The sequence below is a fragment of the Leucopleurus acutus genome, assembly GCF_964270905.1.
Source record: "Leucopleurus acutus genome assembly, chromosome: 19".
Classification (NCBI taxonomy): Eukaryota; Metazoa; Chordata; class Mammalia; order Artiodactyla; family Delphinidae; genus Leucopleurus; species Leucopleurus acutus.
This window is the reverse complement of record NC_139161.1, coordinates 53,443,538-53,459,935: the sequence shown is the minus strand read 5'-3', so window position 1 is coordinate 53,459,935 and position 16,398 is coordinate 53,443,538. Positions and strand designations below refer to the sequence as shown.

General features: G+C 42.5%; 1 protein-coding gene and 1 pseudogene across 3 annotated transcripts in view; one reads left to right on the top strand and one right to left on the bottom strand.

Annotated features, from left to right (window-relative positions):
- Positions 1 to 16,398, top strand: part of STX8 (syntaxin 8) — a 241,486-nt gene that overhangs the window by 49,348 nt on the left and 175,740 nt on the right. For both annotated transcript variants that reach the window (XM_082860318.1, XM_082860317.1), the window contains one exon: positions 15,196 to 15,288. In XM_082860318.1, the coding sequence (XP_082716444.1) occupies positions 15,196 to 15,288 (93 nt within the window). The remainder of the gene's footprint in view (positions 1 to 15,195; positions 15,289 to 16,398) is intronic.
- LOC309975572 (ADP-ribosylation factor 1-like) lies at positions 6,163 to 6,783 on the bottom strand (annotated as a pseudogene). The gene has a single exon. The product of its transcript is annotated as an ADP-ribosylation factor 1-like (transcript).

Here is a 16,398-nt window from a genome sequence, read left to right as displayed (position 1 = left end):
GTCCAGCTTATCAATTATTTCTTTCATGGATTGTACCTTTGGTTTTGTATCTAAAAGTCATTGCCAGACTTCTCGTTTCCTGTTCTGCCTGTAAGGACCTTGGAAGTCACCACTCCATGCTAACGATCAGTAATATAATCTGAACAGACTGAAAAAGTCACCAACTCTTCTTGGATCTGTAAGAGAGGAGGGCACAGGGCAACTCACTTCCTGCAAGATTGGAGAGACAGGAGAATACAGGGAGTCACAGCTTACTGGAGCAGAGACTTCTGAGCAGAAGCCAGTGTGGGAACCAGTTGGGTAGGAAAAGCTGAACTGTCATTGATGAGTGGCTGGAGGCTCAGTGTGGACAAATCTGAGAATTAAAAACTCCAGGGGACCCAGTCATAGTGGGGTCCTCACAATTGTGTGAGATTCACCTCTAGGAGCTCTACCAGGTTCTCACAGTAAATACCAGAGAAAAATCCCCTCCTGTTTCTGGTGGAGAGAGGGAAAAGGAACCATTTTGGAATATGCTAGAGCACTCTGTTCTTAACAAGATTTCATCCTCAGGAGAAACTACTTAACTAGGACCTAACTTGCTAAATTATATCAGTCTAACTGACTTGGGGGAAAGGAAATGCCGAACTCTCTAGCCCACTAGCCATCCTGTCCCACCTAAGTGGCAAGGGGAGGAAAAAACTTTGAAACCCTTGTGACGTTCACAGCCCAGAGACATAGACTCACTAAAGACTGGGACCTAATGATAGGACTGTAGAACACTCCCTTAATGCCCACACTTTACCACCACCTTTTACTAAAAGTCTTTTTACAGCAGTACATTTTACCACATACATCCTGTCTAATAAGAAGAAATTACAAGGCACACCAAAAGGCAAAAAAACATAATTTGAGGAGACAGCAAGCATCAGATCCAGACATGCCAGGGATGTTGGAATTATCAGACCAGGAATTTAAAACAATGATTAACATGCTCAGGATTCTAATAGATAAAGTAGATAGCATTGAAGAACAGATGGGCAATGGAAGCAGAGAGGAGGAGCCAAAAAGAAATGCTAGAGGTCAGAAACACTGTAACAGAAATGAAGAATGCCTTTGATGGCCTTATTAGTAGACTAGACATGGCTGAGGAAAGAATCTCTGAGCTTGAGGATATCTCAATAGAAACCTCAAAAAGTGAAAAGCAATAAGAACAAAGATTGATATAAAACAGAACAAAATATCCAAGAACATTGGGACAACTGCAAAAGGTGTAGTAGATGTGTAATGGGAATACCAGAAGGAGAAAAAAGAGGAAAAAACAGAAAAAATATTTGAAACAGTGGCTGAGAATTTCCCCCAGGTTAATGACAGACACCAAACCACAGAGTTAGGAAGCTCAGAGAACACCAAGCAGGATAAATACCAAAACATTTACACCTAGGCATGTCATTTTCAAAGTACAGAAAATCACAAAGATAAAAAAAATCCAAAAGAATCTAGAAGTAAAACAACACAAAACAAAAAAGAACCCCTCACTTCTAGAAGAACAAATGTAAAGATGACATCTGACTTCTCAGAAACCATGCAAGCAAGAAAGTGGAGTGCAATCTTTAAAGTGTTGCCAAAAAAACCCCTCCAAAACAAACAATCTCATCAATCTAGAATTCTGTACCTTGTGAAATTATCCCTCAAAACTGAAGGAGAAATACTTTCTTAGACAAATGAAAATTGAGGCAATTTGCTAGTAGATCTGCCTTGCAAAAATGGTTTAAAGGTTATTTAGAGAGAAGGAAAATAATATAGATTAGAAACTTTCTACATAAAAGAGCATGAAGAAGGAATGAAGTGATAAGAAAAAAAGTCGTTGCCATACTCAAGGTCATCTAGGTTCTCTCCTATGTGATCTTCTAGTAATTTTATAGCTTTGTTTTACTTTTAGACTTATGATTATTTTGAATTTTTGTCAAGAATGTAGGGTCTAGATTCATTTTTTCGCATGTGAATGTCCAGTTGTTCCAGCAACATTTGTTGACTGTCTTTACTTTGTTGTGTTTTCTTTGCTGTTTTATCAAAGATTGTTGACTGTATTTATAAGGGTCTGTTTCTCGGCTCTCTGTTCTGTTCCATTGACCAGTACCACACTGTTTTGATTACTATAGCTTTATAGTAAATCTTGAAGTTGAGTAGTGTCAGTCTTCTAACTTTGTTCTTCTCCTTCAATATTGTGTAAGCTCTTCTGGGTCTTTTGCCTCTCCATATAAATTTTAGGATCAGTTGATACACACAAAATAACTTGCTGGGATTTTGATTGAAATTGTGTTGAGTCTATAGGTCAAGTTGGGAAGAACTGATACCTTGACAATATTGAGTCTTTCTATGTATGAATATGGAATATTTCTCCATTTATCTAGTTCTTTGCTTCCATTCATCAGTTTTGTAGTTTTTTTCATTTAGATCTTGTACATATTTTGTTTGATTTATACCTAAGTATCTCACTTTTGGGAGTGCTAATGTAAGTTGTATTGTGTTTTTAATTTCAAATTCCACCCATTCGTTGCTGGTATGTAGGGAAGAGATTGACTTTTGTATATTAACCTTGTATCCTGCAACCTTGCTATAATGGCTTTTTAGTTCCTGGAGATTTTTTGTCAGTTCTTTTGCATTTTTTACTTAGGTGATCATATAACCTGCAAATGAAGTTTTCTTTTCTTCCCAATCTGTATGCCTTTTCTTTTCGGATTGCATTAGCTAGAACTTCTAGTACAAGGCTGGAAAGAAGTGGCGAGAAGGGACATCCTTGTCTTTTACCTGACCTTAGTGGGAAAGCTTTGAGTTTCACATCATTAAGTATGTTGTTAGCTGTGGGGGTTTTTGTTTTTGTTTTTGGCTGCATTGCATCTTCGTTGCTGTGATCGGGCTTTCTCTAGTTGTGGCGAGTCGGGGCTACTCTTTGTTGCAGTACGTGGGCTTCTTATTGCGGTAGCTCCTCTTGTTGCGGAGCATGCGCTCTAGGCACGTGGGCTTCAGTAGTTGTGGCACGAGGGCTCAGTAGTCATGGCTCACAGGCTCTAGAGTGCAGGCTCAGTAGTTGTGGTGCATGGGCTTAGTTGCTCCACGGCATGTGAGATCTTCCCGGACCAGGGCTCGAACCCATGTCCCCTGCATTGGTAGGCAGATTCTTAACCACTGCGCCACCAGGGAAGTCCAGCTGTGGGCGTTTTGTAGGTATGAAGTTGAGGAGCTTCCTCTCTATTCCTAGTTTACTGAGAGTTTTTATTAGTAAGGGACGTTGGATTTTGTCTGATATGTTTTCTGCATCTGGTGATATGATCATGTGATTTTTCTTGTTTATCCTGAAATCCTACGTGTTGGTCCATGGTTTCACCCATTAGCTGTAAACAATACATCTGTGTCCTAAAAAGCACCACATGTCATAGCTGATGGTTGATGGGGAAATTCCTTTGATGTGCTACAATTTTGATGAGATGATTTTGGAGACATGAGGATGCCTTAATGACACTGATTTGTCATGGTTGCAGCATTTGAACTTGTTGTGTAAAAAGGAAATCTGTAGGTCTATAACCTGGCAATGTTTTGTAACCCTGTATATTAAAGATGGCTTTCTCATAAAATCCTGAACCACACAGCCCTATGGTCAAACATTTGTGATGTTTGTGCCTCTGCTTTTAAAGGTGCTGTGATGGACAGTTGGCATGCCAGGGTTCGAGAAGAGTGGATGGTTTGAAGTGCTTGCATATACCTGTGCAAAATCAACTGGCTGCCTCTGTTCCTATTTTACTGTAAATTTTATGGTACTGTTCCTGTTGCATTCTCCAGGGAGCTTCTCTGTAGACAAACACCCCCCACCCCACAACACTGCCCCCACAAGTGGTGGAGATGCTGGTGTCTGAGTTTCCTGGTGTATCCAGGAAATCATTTTAAATCAACTATACTCCAATAAAAATTAATTTTTAAAAGTTGCCAGAAATGAAAAAGTGGACATCAGTGCTGTTTACGATGATGTGTTTCTGCTTGCTTTTTCATTTCTGATTTTAGTTGTTTGTGTCCTTTCTTTTTTTTCATAGTTGGCCTGACCAGGGGCTTATTGAACTTACTGATCTTTTCAGAGAACCAGCTTTGGTTTCATTGATTTTTTTTTCTCTCTTGATTTCCTGTTTTCAGTGTCATTGATTTCTGCTCTAATTCTTAATATTTCTTTCCTTCTGCTTATTTTGGATTTAATTTGCTCTCCTTTTTCTAGTTTCCTGAGGTGGGAACTTAGACTATTGATCTTAGATCTTTCTTCTTGTCTAATATATGCATTTGCTGCTATAAATTCTCCTCTATGCACTGCTTTTGTTGTATCATAAATTTTGATAAGTTGTGTTTTCGTTTTCATTTAGTTCAAAATATTTTTAAAGTTCTTTTGAGACTTCTTTGATCATGTGTTATTTAGAAATGTTGTTTAATGTCTACGTATTTGGGAATTTTCCAGCTATCTTTCTGTTGTTGATTTCTAGTTCAATTCCGTTGTATTCCGAGAGCCGAACTGTATGATTTCTGTTCTTTTAAATTTATTAAGGTATGTTTTATGGCCAAGAATGTGGTCTATCTTGGTGAATGTTCCATGTGAGCTTGAGAAAAATGTGTATTCTGCTGTTGTTGGATAAAACAGTCTGTAGATGTCCATTACATCAGCTGATTGATAGTGGTGTTGAGTTTAACTATGCCTGCTAGATCTGTCCATTTCTGACAGAGGGGTGTAGAAGTCTCCAACTATGATGGTGGATTTATCTCTTCCTCCTTGCATCTCTATCAGTTTTTCATCTCATGTAGTTTGCTCTATTAGGTGCATACACATTAAGGATTGTTATGTCATTTTGGAGAATTGACCCCCTTATCATTACATAATACTCTTTAACCCTGATAACTTTACTTGCTTTGAAGTCTGCTCTGTCTGAAATTAATATGGCAACTCCTGCTTTCTTTTGATGACTGTTAGTATGGCTTATCTTTCTCCATCTATTTACCTTTATTTTTTTAATAGTTAAGAGATTTTATTCTAATAGCTGTAATTACACTGCTTGCTTGTCAAAATGAAAACTGAAAACAAGTATACAAAACAGTGGATTACTAATTGTGTATTGAAAGCAGTAAGAGGTTCTGCAACACCAAAGTAAAGCAGTTCTGAGGTTTTCCCCAAGGTAAAGGTTAACAGCTCCAGCTTCTTCAGTGTTTATCAAAATACAAAAGTAGAGGTTATTTTCAATGGCAAATCTGACCCTTGCAGGCTGAGGGAGTGAAAGCACTGGGGCTCCGAGGGGCTGGGGTTCAAGGATGACCCACCTGTGCTCATGCTGGTGGGACCCCAGAGAGCCCGGAGCAGGCAAGCAAGGAGACGGCAGGGCTCCTGCTCCAACCAGAGCGTTCCAGCCAAAGTGCCCATGCTGACCCAAGGAAGGCTGGGGTTCCTCCAAGGGGTCTGAGAGAAGTGGCTGCAGCCTCCAGCCCATCTCCTGGGCGGCCACGTGAGCACAAATGCTATGTGGTGTGGGATGACCCAAGATGGAGCAAATCACAGGGACCTTACTGTGACCATGCAGAATGGATCATGGCTGGTTCTGCCCCACTTCACATTCGCAACAGGAGATAGACCACCGGTGGACTGGACTCAGGCCATTACTACAGAACCTACACTAGGCACATTTCTCCCTTCTGTGTGTTCAAGTGTCCTCCTTATCTTGTAACTATTATAAAAAATGCACCGAGTTTGGGTTAAAAACCAACCACCAAAATGGATCTCAACACAGATCTAAAGCCCAAGAGGAGGAGCGTCCGGCTCATCTGCAACAGCGACCCCTGGATGACCCGTGTGCCTAAAATCCCTTCTCAGTACTAAACAGTGGGTTGATTTTCTTTTTACAATTAAAAAACAAAAAACAAACTGAGTAATATTGCATAGGAGTACCAGAAACTGCCTCATTGGAGACAAAAACTATTTAGATTAAATGAAAACCCAGTTGCAGGCAGCGTCTGCACATGTACAGCACGGTGAAGCACACCGTGACCGACCAGCATGGAGACAGCTTCTGGCACTCACACCCCAGGAGCACATTTGCCACATGAGAGTAAAGCGAGGGTAGGAGGAGGGAGTGAGAGGGGAGGAGAGAGGAGTACAGCTCACTTCTGGTTCTGGAGCTGATTGGACAGCCAGTCCAGTCCCTCACAGAGCCCATCCCCACTGGTGGCACAGGTGGCCTGAGTGTACCAGTTCCTGTGCCTCAGAGTGTAGACCCAGCTTGTCCGTGACCTCAGCTGCGTTCGTGGCATCGGGGAGGTCCTGTTTGTTAGCCAACACGAGCAGAACAGTGTCCCTGAGCTCGTCTTCTGCCAGCATCCTCATAAGCTCCTCTCGGGCCTCATTCACACGCTCCCTGTCTTTGCTATCAACCACAAAGGTGAGACCTTGTGTGTTCTGGAAGCAGTGGCACACAGAGGCTGGATCTTGTCCTGGCTGCCCACGTCCCACACAGTGAAGCTGATGTGCTTGTATTCCACGGTTTCCACGTTGAAGCCTGTAGTGGGAATGGTGGTCACGATTTCACCCAGCTTCAGTTTGTACAGGATGGTGGTCTTTCCTGCAGCATCTAGGCCCGCCATGAGAATAGGCGTTTCTTTTTTGCCAGAAAGGCCCTTGAATAGGTTTGCAAAGATATGCCCTGTGCTGTAGACTGGTGGGAGCAACACTGGGCACAGAAGCCCTTGGCGGCCGTGGCGCAGCTGCTGCTCGAAGGCAGGCATTGGTTTCGCTCCCACTCCGTCCACTTACTTTTAATCCATATATTTCTTTATATTTAAAGTGAGGTTCTTATAGGCCACCTATAGTTGACTCTTGTTTTTCGATCCACTCTGACCGTCTTTGTCTTTTAATTGGTGTGGTTTTACTTCTTCATTTCAGTCTGGATGTCTTTTTTCTTTCCTGCCTTATTACATTTGCTACAACCTCCAGTACAATGTAGGAATTATGAGAGCAGACATCCTTGCCTGGTTTCTAATCTTATGGAGGAAGTATTCATTTGAAAGCCAGATGTGAGTTTTTCTCTGTTCAGCTACTAGATATTTCTTTCTAAAAATATTCTTGAGTTTTTTTGTTGTTGTTGGCTGGGATGCAGTTATTTGGGTCTTGCTTTGTCAGGTGGACCACAGCAGTGTTTATTTTAGAGTAAGGGTCAGCAAACCATGACCTATGGGCCACGTCTGGCCCACCACCTGTTTTTGTATGGTCAGCAAGGTAAAAATGGCTTTTCCATTTTCAAATGGTTGAAAAGAGTCAAAGAATATTTCATGACTTGTAAAGACTGTATAATATTCAGAGGTTAGTGTCCATAAATAAAGTTTTATGGAAACACAACCATGCTCATTCATTTATTAGTTATGGATGCTTTCCTGTGACAATGGCAGGGTTGGGTAGCTGCACAGGAGACCATATGAACCAGAAAGCCTAAAGTACTTGCTCTCTTGCCCTTGATAGAAAATGTTTGCAGACTCCAGTCAAGAGGTGATTTCCCTCGCTTCTGTGCCAGAGCCATTCTGCATACCCTCTCTGATGCCCTTTGAATTATGAGGTGACCTGGTGCGTAGGGATAGGAATTACGTGTGCAATTCCTGTGAGCTCAGAGAGTTATTCCTTCTAAGGCTTTCAGGTGGTTCTTTCCCCAGCCTTAATTTCCTCACACATCTGCCCTGATCAACTCTCACCTGAAGTCTCAGGGCGGACCCTGTGCAAATCTCCAGCATTTTCTCTCTGTGCAGCTCTCTGGTACTGTGGCCTACGTACTGTAGCCACCTGGACCTGTGTTTTGGATTCTTAATTCGGGGAGACTGCTGGGCTCTACCTGGGATCTGCCTTCCCCACACCATAGCCTGGGAACTCTCCAGGCGATGGTGTGGGGCAGAGAGCTCCTCTCATCTGTTTCCCATGTCTCAGGGACCACTGTCCTTCATTTCCTCATGTCTGCATCTTGAAACTGTTGTTTTGTATATTTTGCCTGTGGTTTTGTGTTTTGTTCTCCAGTTGTTTGGGGCCAGAAGTAAATCTGGTCCCTGTCAGTCCCTCTTGGCTAGAAGCAGAAGTCTAACTCTGTTTTGAACTCCCTTTTCACAGTGAAAGTATCTAGTGAAGGAAGCCCTGTTCCTCCCACGTCACTCTAACTCTACGTATTTCACCCGTTTTCGGAAGTAAAGTGAAGAAATTAAGAACAAGGCCGATTTTACTTTTCAGGATTCATGGTTCCTGAAAGGAATGTCTTACTAGCCAGTACTAATGAATTTTCTGGGCGTGGTTGCTTTGTACCAAGAAAAACTTTTCAGTCAGGAAAAGTATCCCTGCCCCCGAGGAGGTGCCTCATTGAGATTGCTGTAGGCTAGGTGTGAGAGGACGCCGCGTGCAAGTGTTTGTATTGTCTCCAAAACCGAGAGCACCCTTACTGAGATGCCCACCCTTTGGAAGCCGGCTGGCTTTGGGGGTTTGTGGGGGGGGAGTAAAGGAATGGAGGGAGAGAAGCAGCATATATTATAGGTCAGGATGTTTCTCTACTCTTCCCTTTGTGTTTTGAAATGCTCTATCCGCCCCCCCGCCCCTTGATTTCCTAGCAAGCTGTTTTTCAGGGATAAACACAAAAATGGAAGTCATCTTTACACGAAACCCTCATTAGTCTTTTCTCTGCCCCAGGAACCTTGGTGATGCGCTGAGGTTACCATGGCTTTGCTTCCTGGCCAGGTTCCGCACTGGAAAAAAATACACAACCACAAAGCGTCGCTTCTGACTTCCTTTTGCCCGTGGAATCTGTTAGCCTTTCTGTACTTTCGTTGACCTTTAGAAAACACTTGGAAAATCATCCTGAATAACAGTTTTTTTGGTAGAGCTTAGACTCGAGGCAATGAATGCCTTCCTTCCCTGACCCGGAAGCTAGGCCTCGTTACAGCCAGTTAGCCGGCCTCAGCTTCTGTGCTCCCTAAGCCATAATTTGAGGCGCAAAGGGACGTTCAGCAGAAGATGGGTGAGGTGATGACAATAACTGGATCACCTCAAAAATCCCTGTGAGAGGGACTTCCCTGGCGGTCCAGGGGTGAGGACCTGGCGCTTCCACTGCTGGGGCCTGGGGTTCAATCCCTGGTCGGGGAACTAAGATCCTGTAAGCTGTGCGTTGCGGCCCAAAAAAAAAAAAAAAATCCCTGTGCTAAAACAAGGGAAGGTGCTTTTTTGGTCAGTACAGACCCGTTTCTGAGTCAGCTGGCGGGTGGCAAACATTGGAGAATTGTTCTACCTCTCCCCAGGAAGTCTCTGTTGCTCAGGCTTCTTAATTAGTTCCAGCTATTCTTGCCGTAGTCTATAGACGTTCTTTCTAGATTCTAGCAGAAAGTTGTGCATTAGTTCTGGGTTTCTGTGTTCTTAGGTCTCTAAGTATTTTCATAGAAATAGCGGTGGGGAAGGTGGCCGGCCGGGCTGCGTTGTACCCTGGCACATCTAAGCAACTCATCTTTGAACACTTGCAATCATAACCTCACAGATTTTTCAAGATAACCTTTCTTGCAGCTGTCACCTAGACCAACATTCCTTCCCCCTCAGATCTTAAAAACATCTGTTCCTAGAACTTGCTCTAAGAGTCTTTCCAATATAGTGATTATCTTTACCCAGCTTGACCTTATCTACTTCCCCTTCTTCAAGGAGAGCTCCTATATATCACATGTGGGAATTTCCATCCCTCCTCTCTGGGCACTGGACAACACAGCATCAGCTACTTTTTCTATTACCTAAACTCAGAGCTGTCTAGTATTAATGAGGAGTCCTTCCATATATGTGTAGCAGAGACTGTATTTCTTCCTTCTACAGACCTAGAGGGTCTTCTGTGGTCATTCCTTGGTTTAAACACCTTTATTAAATACTTGCTCTGTACAACCAGTTGGGCAAAACCATAGGAAAAGAAGACACAGCCCCAACCCTTGGGGCTCTTGTCATGTGCTCAGTCGGGGGCCTGAGGTTGCAGTTCTTAAGAATGTTCCTTGGTTTTATTTACTTGTTAAAATGTTGGTAACTTGTTGCTTTTGACAGTTTCAAACATGAAAGTGGAGGAAGTAAGATAATGATTCCGTCTTACCCATCACTTGTTTCAGCAATTATCAACCCATAGCCCATCTCGTTTCATCTATATGTCTACCCACCTACCCATCCCTGGATTGTTTTTGAAGCAAATCCTAGACACTGTACAATTTCATTGGTGAATATTCCAGAATATAACTCTAAAGCATGTCTGCAAAAGATAAGGACTGTTTTTAAAAAACAAAAACATAACCACCATGCCATTATTACCCTTAATAAGTTAACAATTCTTAATCTGAACACCGACTGGATATTTGATTTCCCTGATTGTCCCATGATGGGTTTTTTTCAGGTTGTTCAATTCAGGATCTGAATATGGTCTGTACATTGCAAGTAATTGTTGTGTCCCTTAAGTTTCTTTTCTTTTCTTTTCTTTTTTTTTTTTTTTTTTTTGCGGTACGCGGGCCTCTCACTGTCGTGGCCTCTCCCGTTGCGGAGCACAGGCTCCGCATGCGCAGGCTCAGCGGCCATGGCTCACGGGCCCAGCCGCTCCGCGGCATGTGGGATCCTCCCAGACCGGGGCACGAACCCGCGTCCGCTGCATCGGCAGGCGGGCCCTCAACCACTGCGCCACCAGGGAAGCCCCCCTTAAGTTTCTTTAGTAGGTAGGTGCCTTTGCCAACTCTTTTTTTCTTTGCTGTTTCTTTGTTGACAAAACAAGGGCATTTGCCCTATAGTTTCCCACTATCTAGAATTGCTGTTTGTATCCACACACATTGTTTAATGTGTCCCTCTGTCCCACATATTTTCTGTAAATTGGTAGTTAGATTTAGTGGCTTGATCAGAATGACGTCTGTTACTTTCGACAAGAATACATTATGATGACTGTCCCTTTATTTTTAATCTACAGCCACCAGATTGTCCTCCCACAATTACATGGTATTTAGTTAGAAGATGGTTTTTCTGCATGTCTTAAGATAGGAAGTAGTCAAACACCTAACTGTTCTGAAGCGATTTTTCAAAAAATGTTTGTATTGGTTTTCTACTGCTGCTATAATAAATTAGCACAGACTTAGGGGCTTAAAATACAAGTTTATTGTCTTATAGTTCTGTAGCTCAGAAGTTCCGTACAGATGCTACTGGGCTGCGATCAAGGTGTTGGCAGGGCTGGGTTCTCTTCTGGAGGCTCCAGGGGAGGATTCATTCCCTTGCCTTTTCCAGCTTTTAGAGGCTACCCACATCTCTTGACTCCTGGACACCTTTCGTCTTCAGTGCCAGCAAGTTGCATCTCTCTGACCCTTCTTCGTGCCTCCCTCTGACCACAGCTGGGAAAGACTCTCTGTTTTTAAGGACTCATGTGATTAAACTGGGCCCACCTGGATAATCCAGAGTCCTCTCCCATCTCCAATTCCTTCCCCTTAATCACATCTGCAGGGTTTCTTTTGCCATGGAAGGTCATATATTCACAGGTTCCCGGGATGAGGATGTGGACATCTTTAGGGGTCGTTATTCTATGTAGTGCAGTGGTCATCCAGTTTTTAAAGTCAATACCATTATAAATTTGAAGAATGATTAATAGAGTATGGTATGTTGCAGATGATCTGTTGTGATATCATAATGATTTAGGGTATGGATAAGGTAGGGTAGATTATAGTAATGGGCTGTGATTACAACATCGTAGTAGTTTTACATGGTTCTGGGTGGCTGTCTGCATGGGTCTTGATAATCGTTGATATTTTTGCACGTCGCAGCATTTTCTTTGGTTCACTGGCTCTAAGAAGACCACACTGCTTCCCCTTAGAAATGCTGCTTAAGACTTGTAGAAGCTCAGAAAATGGTACAAATGAACTTATTTACAAAACAAATAGTCACAGATAACAAACTGTAACAAATTTATGGTTACCAAGGGGGAAAGGGAGCGATAAATTGGGAGACTGGGATTGACGTATACACACTACTGTATATAAAATAGATAGCTAATAACAACCTACTGTGTGGCAAAGGGAACTCTACTCAATACTCTGTAATGACCTATATGGGAAAAATCTAAAAAGGGGCTTCCCTGGTGGCACAGTGGTTGAGAAGTCCACCTGCCGATGCAGGGGACACGGGTTCGTGCCCCGGTCCGGGAAGATCCCACGTGCCGCGGAGCAGCTGGGCCTGTGAGCCATGGCCGCTGAGCCTGCGCGTCCGGAGCCTGTGCTCCGCAACGGGAGAGGCCACGACAGTGAGAGGCCCGTGTACTGCAAAAAAAAAAAAAAAAAAAAAAAAAAAATTCTAGAAAGGAGTAGATATATATATATGCATAACTGATTCACTTTGCTGTACAACAAAAAATAAACATTATAAATCAACTATACTGCAATAAAAATTTAAAGACTTGTAGAAGCTCAAGTCATCAATATTATTACATACACAGCATCTCTGTTAGCTGGACCTTCTGTGTTTCTGAATTATAGGATGAAAATTTATTGTAGCACTTAAACATAGGGGGTAGTAAGTTCTTATAGAAATGATTTGAGTAGAGCAGAATTTTTAGCCCTCTTCTTGTTTTGCATTAGCAAGATAACCTTTAGGTAGTAAGGCAGATGATGAGTCAGGGTTAAGTGAAGAGTGTAACATAGGTATTTTTCATTCATAATCTATGTCTGTACTAGGTAAAGCAACTTCAGGACTTTAATGATTTTTTCCCTAATTGAAAACCATAGAGGAATCCCCTTTTCTCTTTTTATATTGTTTTACCTTTTAATTCGCATTGACACTTGCCCCTCAGTTCTATAATATATATAGTTTATTTGGGGGATGCATTTGGAATTTTACTGTAACATGGGTCATCCTATAGCAGCACTAGGTTGATGATAGATTTTTCTTGGAGGCCATCCAAGAGGTTGTTACTGAAGACCAAAAGGACCTCATTATAAAGTGATTTTGCTATAAAATGGTCCCTTGGAATGATCCCTAGAGACAGCAGGTCATTTGTACAGTTAAAAGAGCATGTAGTGTCAAAAATCGTTACTAAGGGGTCCTTACCGCACACCATTAGTTTAAATAAATTCCAGATGAATTAACAAGTTGTGTAATGGCTTAATCCCATAAAAAGACTAGGAAAAACTCTATAAGGAGATGTTAACGTGATCCGGGGCAGGAAGACCTTTCTGATGTCTGCTTTTGTAGATAGCCCTTCATGTGAAACAGACATTTAAAAAAAAACAACCCATCAACGAGTGGAGCCACGAATGGCATGTTACCCTCACCCAGCAGAGCGCTTGGTGGAAAGAGTCGTTACACTCAGCCTTGGAATGTTCTTTCCAACGCACCTGCAAGCGAAGGGCTAAAGTATTTATAAAGAGATTGGGATTGTCTAGAGTTTAAAAAAAATTTTTTTTAAATAAAGGATCTTGAGTAACTTGAGTTCTTTTCTCTTTAAATTTTCAAAAATTTAGAAAGGTAACACATTTTTTAAAAGCAAAAATGCTATTTTACTATACATTGTTCTGTATTCTGCTTTCTTTTTTAACCCAATAACGTGTCATGAACTTCTTTTGAAATCAAAATATACCTGTACAATATCACTTTTCACGGCCGTATAGTGTTTCACTCTACGGCTGTACTCTGTGTTTCGCTTGTTTGTTTTGGCCTCAGTGCATGGCTTAGTGGGATCTTAGTTCCCCGATCAGGGATTGAACCCGGGCCCCCCGGCCGTGGAAGCGTGGAGTCCTAACCACTGGACTGCCAGGGAAGTCCCTATACTCCGTTTTTAAACCAATCCCTGTGTTTGGGCATTAGGTTGTTTCTAATTCTTCACTATTATAAGTGTATCTATCTGGGTCCAATCAGGAGAAAGAAATTTCAACATGGAAAATGTAGTGTACGGAATTACTAACTATAACGGGGTTAGAGTAATGAGGGGTTAGCCAGCAGGAAGTAAAGAGACAGAAATAGCAGGTAGAAGGTGTAGTCACTCCCCTGTGGAGACAGAGCACCCACAGCAGTACCCCCAGGGTTGAGGTGCAGATCAGGTAGAAGAGGGCACAGCTGGGGTTCACTGGATTTCAGAGAAGTCGCTGTGGTGCCGAGCTGGCGGCACTGCCTGGAGATCGGTCCTTAGGGTACTAGGGAATACAGTGCACAGGGAGGCGTCTAATTGGAGGCACTCTATTCCAAAACTGCCCAAGGAGGGGGTGTGTTGGGAGACGTTGCTGGCCTTGGGGTGCTGCTGGCCACTGCACACCAAAGGAGCTGCCAGCATGGCAGGAGTCTGTCAGGAGGGCACTGGAGCCAGGAAGCAAAACCCGTTTCCCCTGCAGTATCTCTGCAGTCTCCTCCACCGCCAAAGCTGGCAAAGGAAAAATTATTTAAAGGACCCAGATCCACTTTCACAGAGCAGTCAGAAAAGGGTGAACCTGGAGCTGAGAGACGATAAATTGAAAAGCGGCAAAGGAAGCACTGTTTCAAGGAGTATCCTTGTATATACATCATGGCATACCATCCAGATGTTTTGTTGCACACATTTCCTAGACATAGAATTGATCAAGAGGTAGGCACGATTTGCTCTCTAGAAAGATGTGTTAACTATCCTCCTGTGACTTAGCACTTAGAGCTTCTTCACACTTTACTTAACCCTGGGTGTTAGCATTCTTTTTAATGCTTACAAATCTGATAAGTCAGGAAAAAAACACCTCAGTATTGTTTTTTGTTGATATTTTTTAAAAATTAGCGATGTCAGAGCTTTTTCCTTTTTTATTCTTTTGGGCGTTTCCTATCTATATCCTTTGCCCATTTAAAAAATTGGAAGATTGTCTTATTGATTTGTACATGCTCTTTATATATCAAGTATCAGAATGTTTAAATGGTTATACAGTCAAATCTTACATTCATTTGTAATGTTTAAAATGTAATTCATCTGGAAATCATTTTAGTTTAAGGTCTGAGGGTTATAAGTGTTTAACTTTTTAATTTTGTTCCAATTGTTCCAATAATGTTAACTATTTTCTCTCTATTCCTGACTGATTTCAAATGTTACTTTGATCATATATTGAATTGTGTCTATTTCTAGACTTTAAATTGTTTTCCTTTGGTTTTTAGTGATTTAGTTGTCTCACTTTTTCTTTCAGAACAGGACGCAGGCCTTGATGCCCTTTCCTCCATCATAAGTCGCCAGAAACAAATGGGGCAGGAAATTGGGAACGAACTGAATGAACAAAATGGTAAGAACGCGTCTGAAATTGACCAGATTTGCCATTTAATATAAATGCTAAAGGCTTGTCTAATTGTTAAATGATTTTAATATTACAAAACACCTGAAGTAGTTGAACAACAATGGATTTTTACATTGATAGTTTAATGCAATTGAGGGTGGTTTGTGGCAGATTTAGATTGTAGTTACTAAACACTAGGAAAAGAAATTCGGTTAAAAGATGTCCAGTTTTCTGTAGCTACTTTTAAAAATGCTTTGTTTTGTGATCTGTTTATCCTGTGGGCTCTCCTTATGTGGTCACGGGGTGAAGTGGCTCAGTGCGTCGTACACCAGCACAGAGGCAGGGCACACTGAGTTGTCCTCCACACATCGTGGGGGGGGGGGGCGTTGGCTCCTCTTCTGTCATAAATACCAGGCTGCAGGGCAAAAAAATACTCGAAGATTTTTTTATTCAGGGCTTGATGTGACAAACCTGGCTGGAGAAAGATTAGTTCGCAAACCCACAAGCAGGATGGCTTGGGAGAGACAGAGCTTTCAGTCAGGAGCCTACCCAGAAGGCTCTTGTGCTTGAGGTATGCGGTTGAGGGTACAGGGGCATGAATGGAAGATGCAGCAGTAGGAGCGGAGAAGAGCGGATGGAGGCAGGGGACTGATGGTGCTTTTACTGCATGGACCCTTTCAGGGGAATGGGGGAGGGGAGGTCGCTGGTTTGTGAGTGGAGATCCTAAGTCCGGTTTGGACCCGTCCAATGAGAGATGCCAGTGAGGAATCCGAGTCACAGCGTCAAGTGGACAGTGGGAGATAAGGTACTAGAGCTCGGCGAGAGGACAGGACCAAAGGGAAGAGATGTGAGCAGCTTCAGCAGCAAGGTGCTGGGTGGAAGCAGAATAGTTGAGTTTCAGTGAGGCAAGCGTTTATCGAAGGTCGCCTACTAGGTGCTAAGCCTTTTAATCTGCGCCGTTTCATTTAATCAGCTCATAGCACTGTGAAGGTGATGTTATTGCTGTTTGTAAGAGGTGAAGCCCAGAGTGGCTGAGGGACCCCGTAACGTCACCTCAGTTGTAAGGGATAGAAATGAAATTTCACACTAGCTTCCTCTCTAAGGAAGACAAAATGGGGA